Genomic DNA, 16,125 nt, shown 5'->3' with positions numbered 1-16,125 from the left:
TGTTGCAAAATGTTCAGTTGGTTTGATATGTATGTTCATAATGAAACAATTTTAGGGTTTTTGGTAAGAGCTGAAAATCATCTGTGCAAAAATTTATGGGAATTTCGCCTGAACTGCCATCAGGCTCACCAGCCTGTAACTTTCCAGGATCAACCTCCTCCGTCTTTTGGGGGGAAAACAAAAAATCTCTCTCCGCTTGCCTGGCACCTCTTCTTCCAGTTTCCTCATATGACATAATGAATCTGTAACTGCTTTTCCTAGTGCTTTCGGCATTCTGTCACATAATTTAAAGCTAGAGAGTGGATTATTTTGTTAAGTACTGTGAGGCTCTTTTACTATCTCGCCACCTATCAGCTTTGTCTTAGTTATCATTGTTCTTCTCTTTCTAGCTTTGACATTTGTTCCTCCTGATAAAGGATCAGAGTAAAAGGAGTTAAGATTATACTGTGTGCCTCAAGCATTTGTGGTCTTCCTTATTCCAAGGACACTTTTTTTTTTTAAAGACATTTTTCTCAACTTAATTCTTTTTAGGTTTTAGCCCTCTTGACACTCTTTTAACAGGCTCATGGTGCTTGGCTATGTGTCCCCCCCCCCCCCTTTTATCTGTAAGTCTTTTAAATTTTTTTATTAAAAGTCCAGTATATGCTTATTATTTTTGATAATAGTAGTGTGGATAGGTTAAAAACAAAAATTCCCACCTCCAGCTTCCATTCTACTTCCCAAAGCCTTGCTGCAGTCTTTTCCGACTCATGAATGTCCTTTTTCAGGAGCTTCAAGAGCAGCCTAAGGAGTCATAGTATCTTGTCTGCCTCTTCTCTCTTCTTCATTGGGTTTTTCGTCTTCAGGATTGCATCGTTAGAACAGAAAGCCTCTCGTCTCTTGTGAACCGTCTTCCCTTACAAAGTCATCAGACCGGGCTCTCTGAACTTTTAGAAAGTTCTCGCGTGAAAAGAAAATCACTAAGGTGCCTAAAGACGGCTAAGTCCCTAATGGCAACCTGCCCCATTGCACAATCTGCTACGCCTCAGACAGGAAAACTTTTTGGCCTTTAATATTCAACTCCTAGGAACACCAGCTGTTCTTCCTTTGTTGCCAGGAGTTTAGGGATGTGAAGTGGAAAGAAGAAAACAGGTTCTTCTGCTTTCTTCCTTCTTAGCCAACTGGCTCTCAAGAAGGGGGCAGTGTGGGGTGGAGGGAAATCATCAAGATCATAGTGAAAAAATATATATCCCATGAAGTTTATAGAAGCAATGACTATTTCCAGTGTTTATGCTCAGATTCCACTTGTGTGTTATTTTTTCATGTTGTCAAACACGTATTCAAATCTTTCACACCTGGGGTGCAAAAGTGACAAAAGACTCAGTCCTTGCCCCCAAGATGCTCATAGTCTAGTGGGAAACGGGCAGATCACCAGTATGATGATAGAGTGTATAAAATGCCACAGGAGGCATTTAGATATACAGTGGAAAGTCCATATTGTGCAAATACTCAAAAGGGGCAGAAAGATTTTACTGGAAGTTGAGTTTTCTTTCCTTTTTTTTTTTTTTTTTTCGTTGTTTCACATCTTTATTTTCACATCCATTTTTGATGGCTCAAATCCTATCCCAATAGAACTGAAAGAAGAGAGCCAGTCAGATGGTGGAGGATTAAGGTTGGTTAGGTCACTTAACTTGAAGACCCATGTGAGAGGAGAATACTTGTTACAAGGGATATCCATTATTGGTGTCTCTTTTGGTCAGAAGTTGAGTTTTCAACAGTAGGTAAAAGGCCTCCTGAGGAGGGCTAGGGAAAGGGGCTCTATGAAGTCAGTGGTCAGAAAAGCCATCAGTCCCACTGGGAATTGCTATAAAATACAGTCAATCTATGTGACTGCTTACAAGGGCATAGGTGTCTTTTTATTTCATTTTTATTCAAACACAAAAAGTAAGGAAAGCATAGGGAATATAGTCAATAATACTGTAGTAACAATGTATGGTGTCAGGTGGGTACTAGACCCATTGAGGTTATCACTATATAAGTCATACAAACGTCTAATCACTATGTGGAACACCTGAAACTAATATAATGTGGTATGTAAACTGTAATTGAAAAACAAACAATATATTTTTTTAAAAGGAAAAATAAATATATGTGTTTATGTCAACTTTATTCACACACAAGTCAATGGTATTTTCACCTGTGCAACCACAGCTCTTGTTTCTACCTCTTTTATAATACTAAGCACATTGCGGAGGCCCTGTATGATGTGTGTTGTGTACATATCTGCCTCTCCCACTAGTACTCAAATTTTAAGACAAGAATATTAAGGTCATCTCTCATTTTTATATCCCTCAGATCACCTAATTCCTAAGAAGGAGCTCAATAAATTATAATTCAACGTAAATGTTACCTGTTCATCAGTCTGTGCAGAGCCGGCTGTCGTTGACCAAACTACACCAAACCACCACAAAGACAACAAGTTACTCACCAAGCAGTGGACAACACAGACGTTTTTGGGGTTCTGTAGTAGCCAGTTGTACATATTCCGACACACAGCAAAGAGGTTGTGCAGACTGGGGGCCTGCCTAATGGGCCAGCTGCATTCTGAGACCTAAGGGGACACAGGAAAAGAAAATGAGTTCCCCTAGGACTTCCTCTGCATAACCAGGTATCCCACCAAACCACTGCTTCTGGAAGTAATGCTGTATCCTCTTTTAACATAGCCAGGAAGGTCTGAGAACAGGAGCCCACCATAGAAAGAAGAGTTGTTTCATCCAGTAATTTTTTAATTAAAAAATTCCGTTTCAGTTAAGGTATGAAAACATATTTTGAAATATAGTTTAAATCCAACTAGACCATGTATTTGGATTTCTTTTTCTGTGAGGTTCCACTAAATTTTCTTTCAATGAGCAATAATTGCCCCTGAGATAAACCTCAATGACTATAATACTACCACTGCGCAAATTTAATTTCTAGTAAGTACAAGGTGTTTTGACCTGCCTACTAGATGTTTAATTATAGGTTTATCTTATAAATTCTGCACTATTCCTAATTTTATCCCAGCTCTCATGATAACACGAAAAATGCTGAAGAGTGAGTCCAAGCTTGTTCATGGTCCTTATTTCTTTCTATCCTAATGATGGTACCCACAATTCCACGGGGTCAACCTTCAGGATTTTCATTCAATACACATCACATATTCATTTAACAGATTATGTAGCATAAACTATGCTCCAAGAATTCTGTTCAGCTCTGATCTGTGTAACAATCATATAAGACAGGTATTAATATGGCCCCCATTTTGTAGATAAGAAAACTGTACCAGCATTGCAACCTGGTCTTCTGAATATAAATCATTGTGCTACAACAGTCTACTAGTTGAGACGATCATTTGCCTCAAAATATGAGGCATGAGCCCTCATTGATTAGATACTCACTAATTTAACTAATAAACAATAAAGAGAAGCTTAGACCTGGGCAAACTTTGTGACCTCTTTAAGCCTTTCTTCATAAAACGTGGTTAATGATACCCACACGACAGGGTTGTACTACATGAGAATGTATTTCAAGGACTTAGCTCGGGATCTGACACACACAAAGTGATCAATAAACGTTAGTTGTTATTATTATTATTATTATTATTATTATAATCAGGTAACTGCCAATGCCAAAAATGTTTGGGAAAAAAAATGAACGAAACTCTATGGTGAGAGCGAAGTCTAAAGGGTCAGATTATACAAGGCCTTGTTAAGAGCTGGGAGAAGTATTTAAGAAAAAGAGCGACCCTCAGATCTGCGTTTCCAAAGCCATCTCAAGATCCAGCATGGATGGTGGATGACATGAGAGTAGTCATGGAAACCAGTCAGGAGGCAGCTGAGGAGTCTAGTAAGGGATGATGGCGGCTCAGACTTAGAAAGTAGCAGTGGCGTACAAAACAATTTGAGAGATTCACGAAATAGAGGGGGAGTGGAATACCTACACAAGACTAGATGATTGATCACATGGTGGCAGTGAGTGAGTGTGGAGGGGTGTATCTGAGAGAGAGAAAGGAGAGAAAGAATCAAGGCTGACTCCAGGTTTCGAGCTGGAATGGCTGGATAAAAGAATGGGAGCAGATGCCATTTGTTGATGTAGGGAACTCTGGAGAAAGAATCGGTTTTATGTCAATGGTGTCATCAGAAAGTGTTCTGCAACTCTAACACCACTGGCCTAAGAAAACCCAAATGTCTCAAATTCCTAACATTTAACAGTGGGGAAAAGGAAGTAGGAGCAATCTGTTTGGTTTGCCCTTTTCTGGTAACCAAATAACAACCAGTCAAAATACAAATGGGAAATTATGTATGTCTCTGTAGAGCTGACATCTGAAAGCAAACATGTGGCATTTCTCTCTCTGGGGCTGCCAAGAAGGCCCATTTTTTTATTTTTTTTTTTGGTTAATTTATAACTCTTTTTCTATAAGATGATTGTGGGGTAGTGGCAGGGGACCTTTCAGGACACCCATTTTCCTTTATCTTTGGGAATGACAGATGTAGTTTATTAAACAAACCAGTTGAAATGCTTGACACAGCTACCAAATAATCCAGGGTGTTCCAGTACTGGGCCTCTGTCAATTCTAACTCCGTAACAGATTGTCCCTTTTACCTAACATCATTCAGGTCTGTTTCTGGCCCATTCTTTACCCCCAGATAGATTCCTCTTTGATGTATTCTCAAAGAATGGAGATGATATACTGATTTTTTAAAATAATAATAACAAAAATGGGGAAGATAAACTTTACCATCAGAGGAATTGCAAAATGTACATCTGTACAAGCTGCTTCCTGTTTGCAATGTTTTCTCTTCCCTGGTAAATCCCTATTCATCCTTCCAAACCTAAGGTCAAGCGCTCTCTTATCTCTGACAGTTTCTCTCACATCCACAGGCAGAAATGTTTCGTCAACTTGGTCATCTTGTACCCGTACCCTTGTTCATTTTCATTTATTACAGCTTTTATCAGTAGAGCAACATGGGTAAGACCATAGGCTGGGTTTTCACCTTGGCTTTACCACTTACTACCTTATTAACCTTAGGAAAGCTACTAACCTCTCCAAGCCTCAGTTCTCTTGTGTGTAAAGTGAAAATAGACATTACAAAATTGTTGTGAGAGTTAAGTAGCACAACGTAAACACAGTAAGTGCAAGCTTACTGTCAAGCTGTATTCAAATTAACTGTTTATGTCTGTCTCCCATCTAGACATTCAGCTCCATGAGAAGAGAGACCATAACTTAATTCACTTTTGTGACCCAAATCCAGTGTGCATGTGCTAATTAAATGGCAGGTGCACAGTAGGTATTTACTGAGTGAACGAATGACCCTCACTTGGCAATCTTTTCTTGTAATAAAATTTGTCTACATATGCAATATCTTAAGGGGAAAAAAAAAAAGGCAAATCAATTTTGTTGTTTTAGATCACAACCATGTAAAAGTGTTGGAAATTTGTTTTGCCAGGTTGTATTTTTAAACCTTTTAGAAACTGTATGTCACCCATACAAACACTAAGTGGCAATGTCTATACTAAGCCTCAGCTAAAAGTTGGCTAAACTGTTCTTAGCACAACAGGCTAAAAGGTCCAGAATCATTAAATCAATCAAGTAAATAATATTAATTGAAAGTGCTCCATAATTACATATTTACTTCACATATAATTATACATCATTAAGCAAACATACAATTTCAATTTTTTTTAAAGTATGTGCTCTTTCCAAAGGGGAAAAAACATTAAGTCATAATTAAACCCAAAACATTTTCAAAAGGAATTCAGTCACTGAAAACTGGTTGTTTTGTTTCGGATTGGTGGTTGGTTTTAGCTTTCTAGGATTCACAGCTTCATGCAATAAGCAAAGTCTTAAGGCATGTGACATTTCACTCTGCCATCTCTAGTCCCTTTGAACACCTCCTGGAGCTGCAGAGCATCAGAGAATGCCATATGGATCACAGGGCTGCCATGATATCACCCAGGGGGGAAAGAGACCAAAACAGCACCCGGGCTGGATACTATTCGATTTTCATGTCTCCATTGCCCCAAGCACGAGATAAGATGGCATACGCATCCACTTGTTGAGCAGCAAAAGGTGCTATACGGCAGAGTTATATCCAGTGTTCTAAGAACCTTGGAGGGATAGGGTATTTCAGTCAGTCATTTATTGTGGCATTTCATTATTACCAATGTTAATCATGGCTACCATCCACTGAAGGCTTACTCTAGGCCAGACACTCCTATCACATGTATTCCTTAAGCAAACCTACACAAAAAGGTTCTAAGTATTTGTGAGATAGGTATTCTATTGTCATCCCCACTTTATACAGGAGAAAACTGAGTCTCTGAATAGGTGAAGTAACTTACCCAGGAAGACAAACAGCTGAGATGGGAACCTATGGTAATTTTTTTTAAAGTTTAAAATTTGTGTATGTTTTATAAATTTTACCTCAATAAAAATAATAAGATTTGTGTACTTTCTATGATACCATGCTGTCTGATAACTATTTACTCCCATTCCATCTTACATTTGTGGGGCTTCCTGTGATGGCTGTATTTTACCAAATGTCTTTAGCAACTCACTGAAACCTGCAGAGTTAGAATATGGGGATCCATGGTCCTCTGGCTCTCAGGCCAGGAATTTCTTTTCTTACCCAACCATTTCCTGTCCTTACAATGAGGCATGGTGGCAGAGGGAAAGACGAAACATAAGCTGTAAGGTCATTCCTCTATGGCCAACCCCTTCACCAACCAACAAACCACACCAGAAATAATGGGGACTTTGGTGAACTCTGGAAGGAAGGGGGGTGGGGGAAAGGTTGACTTTCATATAATCATGACCCCAAGATGATAATATATTTTCCAAAAATCAAGCTGTTCCCAAAGGGGAAGAAATCCTACAAGATCATGTGGTTTGGAAAGAGTCAAAATGAGTCAAAAAAGTCAAAAATAAACCTACCGTGTTTCCCCGAAAATAAGACCTAGCCGGACAGACCATCAGCTCTAATGCATCTTTGGGAGCAAAAATTAATATAAGACCTGGTATTATATTATATTATACTATACTATATTATATTATAATTATGTTATATTACATTATATAAGATCCGGTCTTATTTTACTATAATATAATATAAATAATTTTTGCTCCAAAAGATGCATTAGAGCTTATTGTCGGGCTAGGTCTTATTTTCTGGGAAACACGGTAGCTGACAGAACCAGCTAGGTTTATTTTTTCTATGTTACTAAAGGGCTCCTTCAGCATACCTTCCTTCCTGTTTGAGCAGAGGGGGAAGAAGGCTCAAAGGGGGCACTGGAATGGCTTTACTCAGAATGTAGAAACTTCAGAACCAGTTTAGACTTGGTGCCAACAGTAACATCAAGAAATGTGTAAAGTGGTGGTTCCTGATACTCTGGGGCACAGCTATAAACCTGTGCAGAAATTGAACCCAGATACACACATACACACACTCATGGAGTGAATGGGTACACTGTTTATTTGGGGGATAATGAAAAAAAAGGTTCTGTATAGATAGTGGTGACTACACAACCCTGGAGTGTGTTTAATGATACTGAATTTGTACACTTACAAAGGGTATAAATGATAAGTTTATGTTACGCATAGTTTACCACAATTAAAAAAGGAAAAAAAAAGGGAGTGGAAACAGATGTTTAAACCCTCTGAAGCCCATCCATGGATCTAAATACACAGGGAACCCATGTCTGTTTAACTCAGATTAAGGATATCAGGATAGATGATGCATCTGTTAAGTCTCCAGGACTTTATGTCAACATCGGTACTAGTCATTTCTTCAAGGTGGGTACTGGCTAAGAAGAACGGAAAAAAACTGACATTCAATACCTCCTCTACGGTTCTGAACAGGTATTCTAGCCCTTCACTTTGAAAGCAGGACTATCTATCTGCCATGTGCTGTTTTCAGCTGAATCCTCTGTTAAAACTGAGACTAAACACAGAGTCCTATTTTAATGTTCTTTTATGTAAACAAATACTAAGAAAAGTGCTTTTTGATTATTGCATAGGATTCCTTCAATCCATGTGACGTCTAAGCACAAAAGCTAATCAAAATACAGAATGATGCCCCTCCGCAAATAAAATCTTCCCGGAAAGATCCTGTCTTTGCCACTATCACCCGCATCTCCAAACACACATCACATAATACAAATGTAAAGTGACTGAGTTCTGGTCTTAAGGCACAGAAATACAGACAGAGCTGGACACCTGAGTGTGTAAAGAAAACCAGTCTCCTGTTTGGTCTTTTCCAACACTAGTATTTATGGAAGACTCTGCCATGCACACTTATTAAAATAAGACTTAACTGCAGCCTTAGCACTCCACTGACCTAAAAGAGGAAGAAACGGACTGGAAGATGAGAAGAGAACTTTCTAAGTAATGCAACAATGAGATGCAAATCAATTCACAGTGTTAGTACTGGGGAAAGAAAGGACTAGGAGTTTGACAAAACCCACATCAAAAGCAGAGCTAAGGTGAATATACTACAGTTTGGGGACTGTCTACCTGATATGCAACTGAGGGCTGCGAGTTCTGGGACTACCTGGCTAGGGCTGAGGACATCATACAATCCTGTATGTTAGGGGGAAAGAATCGAAAAAGGCTTACGGCATGTGGCAATCTTCCTCTTAGTGAAGTTAGGCTAACAAAGAAGGGGTTTTAGGGAGAGGGAGCAGCTCATGCAGAGACAGGGGGTGTCTCCCCTGATTGGAGCATGGGGTGGGGGAGCAGGGAGAACAGTGGAAGATGAAGCTGGAGAGGCAGGCAGAAGCCAGATGATGAAGAACCTCTAAGATTCATTACATAATTTTCACGGACAAGAATAACCCCACATCTTGCAGCTATGCAAGACTTACTCATGCTTCAAAGTCCAGTTTTCACTGCTGTCTCCCTTCCTTAAACTCCCTCAGTAGATAGTGTACATATTATTTGCATTTGTCCTGGGTTGTATTATTTAGAATGTCCTGGGTTCTCTCTCCAGCGAGGCTTTAGTGCCTTGAGAACAAGAACTAAATATTTATTTTATACCTATGTGTTTAACAATTCTTGACACATTCATTCTTCTGAGATACATTTTAGCCATGCCAGGCACTATTCTAGGTAGCAAATAAAATAAACACACGTCCTGCCCTTCTTGGGCAAGTGAGAGCAGCCTGCAGCAGATATAATTTGCTGTGTAATTCCTGGTTCCTTTGGTAAGACTGTAAAAATGGGTCACAAGATATGTAGTTACACTAATAGATACCTTTCTTTAGATATCTTTATAGCGACTGCTTTTACAAATACTACCCAAACAGATATCTTCATATGTACAAATGTTTCCATAATGATGTTATATCTTTATTTACTTCCAGAGGGAAAATGGTCCAGACTATCACAGATCTTTCAAGATGAAATATAATTTCCACAAAACATTAGGGCAGGATGTTCCACAGCCCTTCAGCTATGAAAATGATGGCACTGAGTCTCCAAACAAGAAAAAAATCAATTCAAAAGATCTGCATCTGAATTAGAAACAAAATATCAACCCACATTTTTGCTTGAAATTTATTCACTTGCTCTGAATTACGTAATAGAAGGAATAAGGGATGGAAGGGCAGTTAATTATAGGGAATTTTAAAGCACTGCATTTAAAATCTCCATTGTAGAATGCCAATTTAGACCAAACCCCTTCAGAATGGTTTTATCAGTGCTTCTCCGAGAGCGGTCCCCAGGGTGACAGAGGAGTAGCACCCAGGAAGTTATGAGCAACGCAGATTCTCACCACACTCCTGTCCTGCCAAATCACAGGTGCGGGGCCTGGGTATGTGACAAACCCTCTAGGTGATTCTGATGTACATGAAAGTTTGAGACCACTGGGTTACCTCTTGCCTATTCGGGAACACTCTGAGAAGAGAGTCCTTAAAAGACTCTCCCTTATCTTACTGAACAATAGGGCAGAAAGGGGTCTTAGAGAACATACAAATCAACCTTCTTGTATTTTTTCATAGACCTGGAAACTGAGGCCCAGAGATTATCAATGGCAACTGAGATTTGGAGCACAGTGTGTTCTGACATCAAAGCTGAGATCCTAGATACACAGCATGGACAACCAGCTACCATTTTACATATTTAAAATCAAGTTTCACTTGTAAGGGGTCCCATGTACAAAGAAAACCCTTTCTATTTATGAATAGACCCAGATGTCGCTGCAGAACCAACCACAGAGAAAGGCTAAGTCAAGATATTTGAAGATGTTCTTGAGAGAGAGAAAAAGCCTTCTTTTAGTGAGTAAATCAAGAAGTCAGTGGCCAGAAATATCAGGCTCGACATCAGATTCAAACCAAAGGCAGTGTCATGCTCCTTCGCCAGCCTGAAACTAGGACTATTTCGCTGCCTAGTTCTAAAAGCTCCTTAGGAGGACAACCCAGCTTGTCCAGGTAATAATGTCAGCCCAGGGTCATGGTGAAGAGCAGAAGCCTTAGGCTACTTACTAGTTGTGTGGTCTTGGGCAAGGTACCTTACCTCTTTGTGCCTCAGTTTCTCCAGCTACCCCAGAGGACTGTGGAGAGAGTTTAATGAGACACTACATGTAAAGTTCTTGGCCCAGTATATATGTTCTGTAAGTGCTGGCTGCTACTCTCACGATATTAATATTAGTAATATGATTACCAACCCTACAATGTAGACTGAAGAAACACTTATGAAAGAAGCACTTCTACTGAATGTCAGAAAGCAATTTCCATTAATACTGGTGTGTCTGTACTGGTCTAGCCACACTGCCTCATCGTGATGCCCAAGGAGCAATCAGAAAGGGTTAAAAGCCTAATTAGTGTTACCACAGAAAGGGAGCCAGACGCCTTAAGTAGCAGTTGTCTCCAACTGAGCCTCGCAGCGATGTGCCCTCACAACTGAGCAACCAAGCACCACTGAGCAACCAAGCACAACCAAGCACAAATACCATCCCAAATCAGGTGGTATTTCACGGACAGATCAACGTTCCTGCAAATATCTTCACCCAAAGAAACCCTTCAGAATATCTCATTACAGCCTAATAAATATTTTGTGGCTAGAAATGTGCAGAGTTTGTAGTTTTTCAGCTTCGTGGGTCTAAGGGCAAAGGCTTTGAGGACAGCTCTTAAGAGGAAATCGGAAAAAAGAGGAAATTGATCGTCATGTCTTCAGCCATGTGATCCCAGAGCGACAATTGCTTACCCTGCTGTGAAACTTGGCAGTTCGATAAGACTTAGGCGACAGATTGTACACCGTGTAGTGGTCCAGATGTCTGGAATCCAAAAAGCTTCGAATGTCATCAACTTGATTCCTGAATCCTATGTCAACACTGTCCAGAGGGAAGGACATCACTGGGAGGGTCACAGAGAAAGAAAACGGGTGAAACAGCTCTGTTGTCATGAGGGGCAGCGACTGAAAGCTGACTCGGAGCAGTTCACAAACACGAACAACTTACCAATAATTCTGGAGGTAACGTAAGTGAAGTCTAAATCTCCCTTCGTGTAGCTGGAAGCGAAACAGGAAAGGGCACTCATTAAAATAACCTAAATATGCCGAGCTCTCTGTCTCTCTATCACTGGCCCATCATTAGCTGGGACACTTCTGTCTAGCTGGCATTATGTTGACTTCCCTCAAGGTCTTCTCTCTAACAAGGAAGCACTGTTGAGAGCAGACAGCCCGCACCCTAAAGAGAGTAAATCTACCACCCCAACCGGTGTACCCTAATACCCTTTGTAGATAACACTTTATAAACAGAAGCCACTCAAAATAAAGAGCAATGCCAATTTATTAAAACTGACTGTTCCAGCCTCTTTGCCTATAGGAAAATGTCTCTCGTAAGTGTCAGCAGCTAGTGGGTAGGGCAGGAAGTGATGGAGAAAGAACAAAGGACCTCTTCTCTTTGTCTATAAGGTCCTAGTTGAGGATTGGAGGTAAGGGATCAACTTTACTTTTGAACAAAGATTAAAACGTTCATTAATATACTGGACTTGACATTTGAATTTCTTATTTAAAACTACACCCTTTAACTTCAAGTGACCCCAGAATTTTCTAATACCTAAGAATAAAAAAAGAATTCATATGGCCTGCTGGTACAAGTTTTCATACAGTGGATAGGTAGAAACCTTCTCCCATTAAATACATTTTAAAGGGCTATTAAGATAGAAAACCAAAATTCTGTTTTGATTGCAATCCGTGAGTATTGCTTATTCAGACTACATAACCATTAGTATCTCATTTAATTCTCAAACCACCCGAAGACACGAATCCTACCAGGGTGTATAAGTAAAGCTCAGAGAGGTTAATTAACTTACCTTAGGTCTCATGGTTAACAAAGGCAGGTTATGCACTAGAACCCAGGATGTTGGATTTGAAAGCCAGGGATGGCAACAACTAGACTGTCATGCACCAGGGAGCCTGTGCTTGTAGCTTCCGAAGGACTCAACTTTATAGCTTCAGTGACATTGCTCAATCAGATCCCATGCAATTATCTCAGAAAACCAGAGTCGTTCAGCCAGACAAGCAGCTGGCAGGTAACCAGATCCTTTGGGGGCACTGAGGTCCATTAACTCAACTGAGAACAACACACATACCTGGTAACAGATTGTATCACTCTGGAAGATGTGTCTTTGAGGGTGTCTTTTAAGTTGTCCTTCAGGTTACTGAAGAGTCTCCCTGCACCTCCTTTCACCATGTCAAAGAGACCGCCCCCATAGCTGGGCTCCATGTCTGGAGACGAGGCACCTGCCAATGAAAACAGAAAAGGAGGTGATGGCACCGATTACACAGGAAACTGACCCCTCTTGGTTCCCAGATCATCCCTGAGTGTCTGGGACAAACATTCCTGGAAGTTACGTCCCGCGCTCAGAACTGAGTGACTCTGGGTTACCCCGGTGCCGTGTGTTCTCAGAGCCCAAGGCAAGTGCCACCCTCCGTCCCAGGAACAGAAACTTCCAGAACTGCGTGTCCTGAACTGCAGCCACGAGTCATATGTGCCCACTGAGCACTTGAAATGTGGCTACTCCGAACTGAGATGGACTGCGGGTATAACACACACCAAATTTCAGAGACAGTTCCCCCCCCCAATAAAAAAGAACGTAAAGTAGGTCATAATATGCTTACATTGATTACATGTTGAAATGACAGCCTTTTGGATCTACTGAATTAAACAGATTATGCTCTTAAATTAATTTCACTTGTTCCTTTTCACTTTTTTAATGTGGATACCAGAAAATTTTAAATTACACATGTGGCCTGCGTTGTGCTTCTTTCAGAGAGTGCTGCTCCAGAGAGCCTGCCAAGGAAGAGCAGCAGGCGGCCTAGAAATGACCCCTTGATGGAGTCGCCTGTGAGAAGGCCCATTCCGTAGCTATCCCTCGAAGTAACAGTTCACTCCTACACGAGAAACATCTTCTGAAGGGCCTCTATTACAGGCCTTTATTTTAGGCCTGAGGCTGCATGGTGGTCATTAATGCTATTAGGTCACTACTTCAGGTTCTCTCCCTTACAGCTTCATAACTTGGTACTTGCTGGTTAGCTCTAGCCCAGAGTTTCTCAACCTTGGCACTGTTGACATTTGGGGACAAATCCTCCTTTGCTGAGGGTTGGGGGTGCTGCCCTGTGCATTGTAGTGTGTTTAGCAACATCTCCGGCCTCTACCCACTAGATAGCACCATGGCAGCCCTCCCAGTCCCCCAGTTTCCACAACTAAAAAGGTCTCCACACATTGGCAAGTATCTCCTGGGTGGCAAAATTACCCCCGACTGAACACCACCACCACTCTAGCCTATGATACACGAGTGAACGTGTTAATGTGTCACTTCCAGTATCTCCTGGGTCACAAAGAAAGCAGCTTTGGGGCAGAGTTCCCAGGTGAACTTTGATGCATACACAACATGAGTAAAGATTAACACTTTCTTATTAGGAGCCACCTCATTTCCATTTGGGGAATGTTCACGACCACAACACAGCTTAGCTTATAAAGACCGATACAGGAAGGAAGCAGAAGGCTAATGCAAGCAATGTCCAGGAAGGCTACACAGCCAGCAGTCAAGAGCATGAGTCAATCTCACCAGGGTTCGGGCCCAGCCTCCCTACTCCTAACTGTGTGACCTTGGGACGTCAGTCCTTCTAAACCTCTTTCTTCCTGTCTATAAAATAGGGATGAAAATAAGCCTACTTCATAGGAAAAGGTTAAATGAGTGCATATGAAGCTATTAGCATAGTTCCTAACATAGCTAGGGGCAATGGATTGTAGCTATACTATTATTATGCCTCATCCTAAAATCCTACGCTGATATTTTTAACCTTTGGTCACTTTTCAACTACATGATAGCACAGGGCAAGAATGACATCTATTATTTTTTAAAAATTGCAGTATTTATTGCGCACTTTAAAATGTGATAAGAGGATAGAGCTCATGTTAAGTGTTCTTATCAAAAAAACAAAACAACACACACACAAAAGAATACAAGGAAATTTTCAGAGGTGATGGATATATTTAGAACCTTTCATATGGTAACAGTATCACAAATCTATGCATATGTCCAAACTCAACAAGATATATACATTAAGTGTGTATAACTTTCTGCATACCAATTATAGTTCAACAAAGCTAAAAACATAAATTGCAAGAATAAGGAAAGTTGGATGAGGAATCTAAAGATTAAAAGTCTTCAAAGACAAATTAACCAAGCACAATGTGTGGAACTCAATCTAAACAAACTGTAAAAAAAAAAAAAAAAAAAAAAAAAAAAGAGGTATTTATAAGACAACTGGAATTTGAATATTTATTAAGTATTTGATATTTAAAATGTATTGTTAATTTTCAGGTATAATAACGATATTACAGTTATGTTGAAAAAATAGTCCTTATCTTTTAGAATACTAAAACAGTTGTGAATAAAAACTTGCAATCTTTAAGATTTTTTCAAATAAAGAAAGAATAAAATACTCATGTACATAAGAACTATAATTGCTAGCATTCATATAGCACTTACTATCTGTTAGGTCTTATTCTAAGCATTTTACATACACTCACTCATTTAACTCATAGAATACCTATGAGGTAAGTAACATTATTCTTGTATTTTCTGTACCAGAGAACTGAAGCACAGAGGTTAGCAAACTTGTCTAAGGGTATACAGCTAATACGTTACCAGCATAGGTGGGATTTGAGCCCAACCACATCCCTCTTTCTTCCCCTACCACTATCCTGAATTTAATACTTATCATTCCAAATAATTTCTTTAAACTTTTGCTACATATGTAGGTATCCATACGCAATATATTAATATTATTCTCCAAGCTTTTAAGCTATATATAAATGGTTTTCTATTTGCAGCATTACTTTTTTCACTCCCCATCACTTAAAACTCATCTATGCTGGTACCACGTGGAACTTTAGCTCACTTAAAATATGCATCCATTACCCACTAAGGTTGGACAATAAGATTGCCCACTAAGATGGACACTAAGGTTGTTTGCTAAAACAAACAATACAGTTAGAAACACATCAACTTGATTACATATAAGAGATTCTCTCTAAGTTGTACCTAGGAGTGAAATTTGCTAGTAGATAGGATATGCACATCTTTAAATTTCTAGACATTGACAAATCATTTTCCAAAGTCGTCATATCTGTGTAAACTGCTGCTAGTAACGTATATGAGCTCCCTCACTCTATATGCTCCTTAACATTCGATTTTGTCAGACTTTAAAATTTTTAGAAATCTGATGAGTATGAAGCAATATTTCATTTTGTTATTTTATGATTTCCCCAACTAGTAGCGAAGAGGCTTATCTTTTATGGTGTTTATTGGCCAGGCGGCTACACGTTAAATCATACTTGAGGTACCTACTACAGTCCTACATGCCATTTAGAGGCTCACACATATACCTATAAATAAATGCTGGCTGTTGGTCCTTCTATCCTGATCACAAGAGCCAGTGCTGCCTCAGTCACTATTAGGTATCTCTCTGAAAAGGAGGCTCTACTAGAAATTGCAAAGAATAATCAAAGCTGACGAATAAGCAAATGAATATATTATTGTTCTAAGGGATGACACCAAATTGATTATCCAGACTTCTCTCTGAGTCTCAATTTCATGCTA

The 16,125-nt window shown here is 39.8% G+C and overlaps 1 protein-coding gene across 8 annotated transcripts in view; it reads right to left on the bottom strand.

The window, feature by feature from the left end:
* DNAJC6 (DnaJ heat shock protein family (Hsp40) member C6) overlaps positions 1-16,125 on the bottom strand; it is a 130,306-nt gene that overhangs the window by 30,697 nt on the left and 83,484 nt on the right. For all 8 annotated transcript variants that reach the window (XM_019731705.3, XM_019731704.3, XM_074334864.2 and 5 more), the window contains exons 2-5: positions 12,607-12,757; positions 11,472-11,521; positions 11,219-11,367; positions 2,468-2,590 (exon numbers count right to left, since the gene is read on the bottom strand). In XM_019731705.3, coding sequence (XP_019587264.2) covers positions 2,468-2,590; positions 11,219-11,367; positions 11,472-11,521; positions 12,607-12,757 — 473 coding nt within the window. The remainder of the gene's footprint in view (positions 1-2,467; positions 2,591-11,218; positions 11,368-11,471; positions 11,522-12,606; positions 12,758-16,125) is intronic.

This window comes from Rhinolophus sinicus, chromosome 14 (genome assembly GCF_057876585.1).
Source record: "Rhinolophus sinicus isolate RSI-liver-muscle chromosome 14, RSI-T2T, whole genome shotgun sequence".
NCBI classification, from domain to species: Eukaryota; Metazoa; Chordata; class Mammalia; order Chiroptera; family Rhinolophidae; genus Rhinolophus; species Rhinolophus sinicus.
The sequence above is the reverse complement of the archived record's forward strand: the minus strand, read 5'-3'. Positions and strand labels throughout refer to the sequence as shown.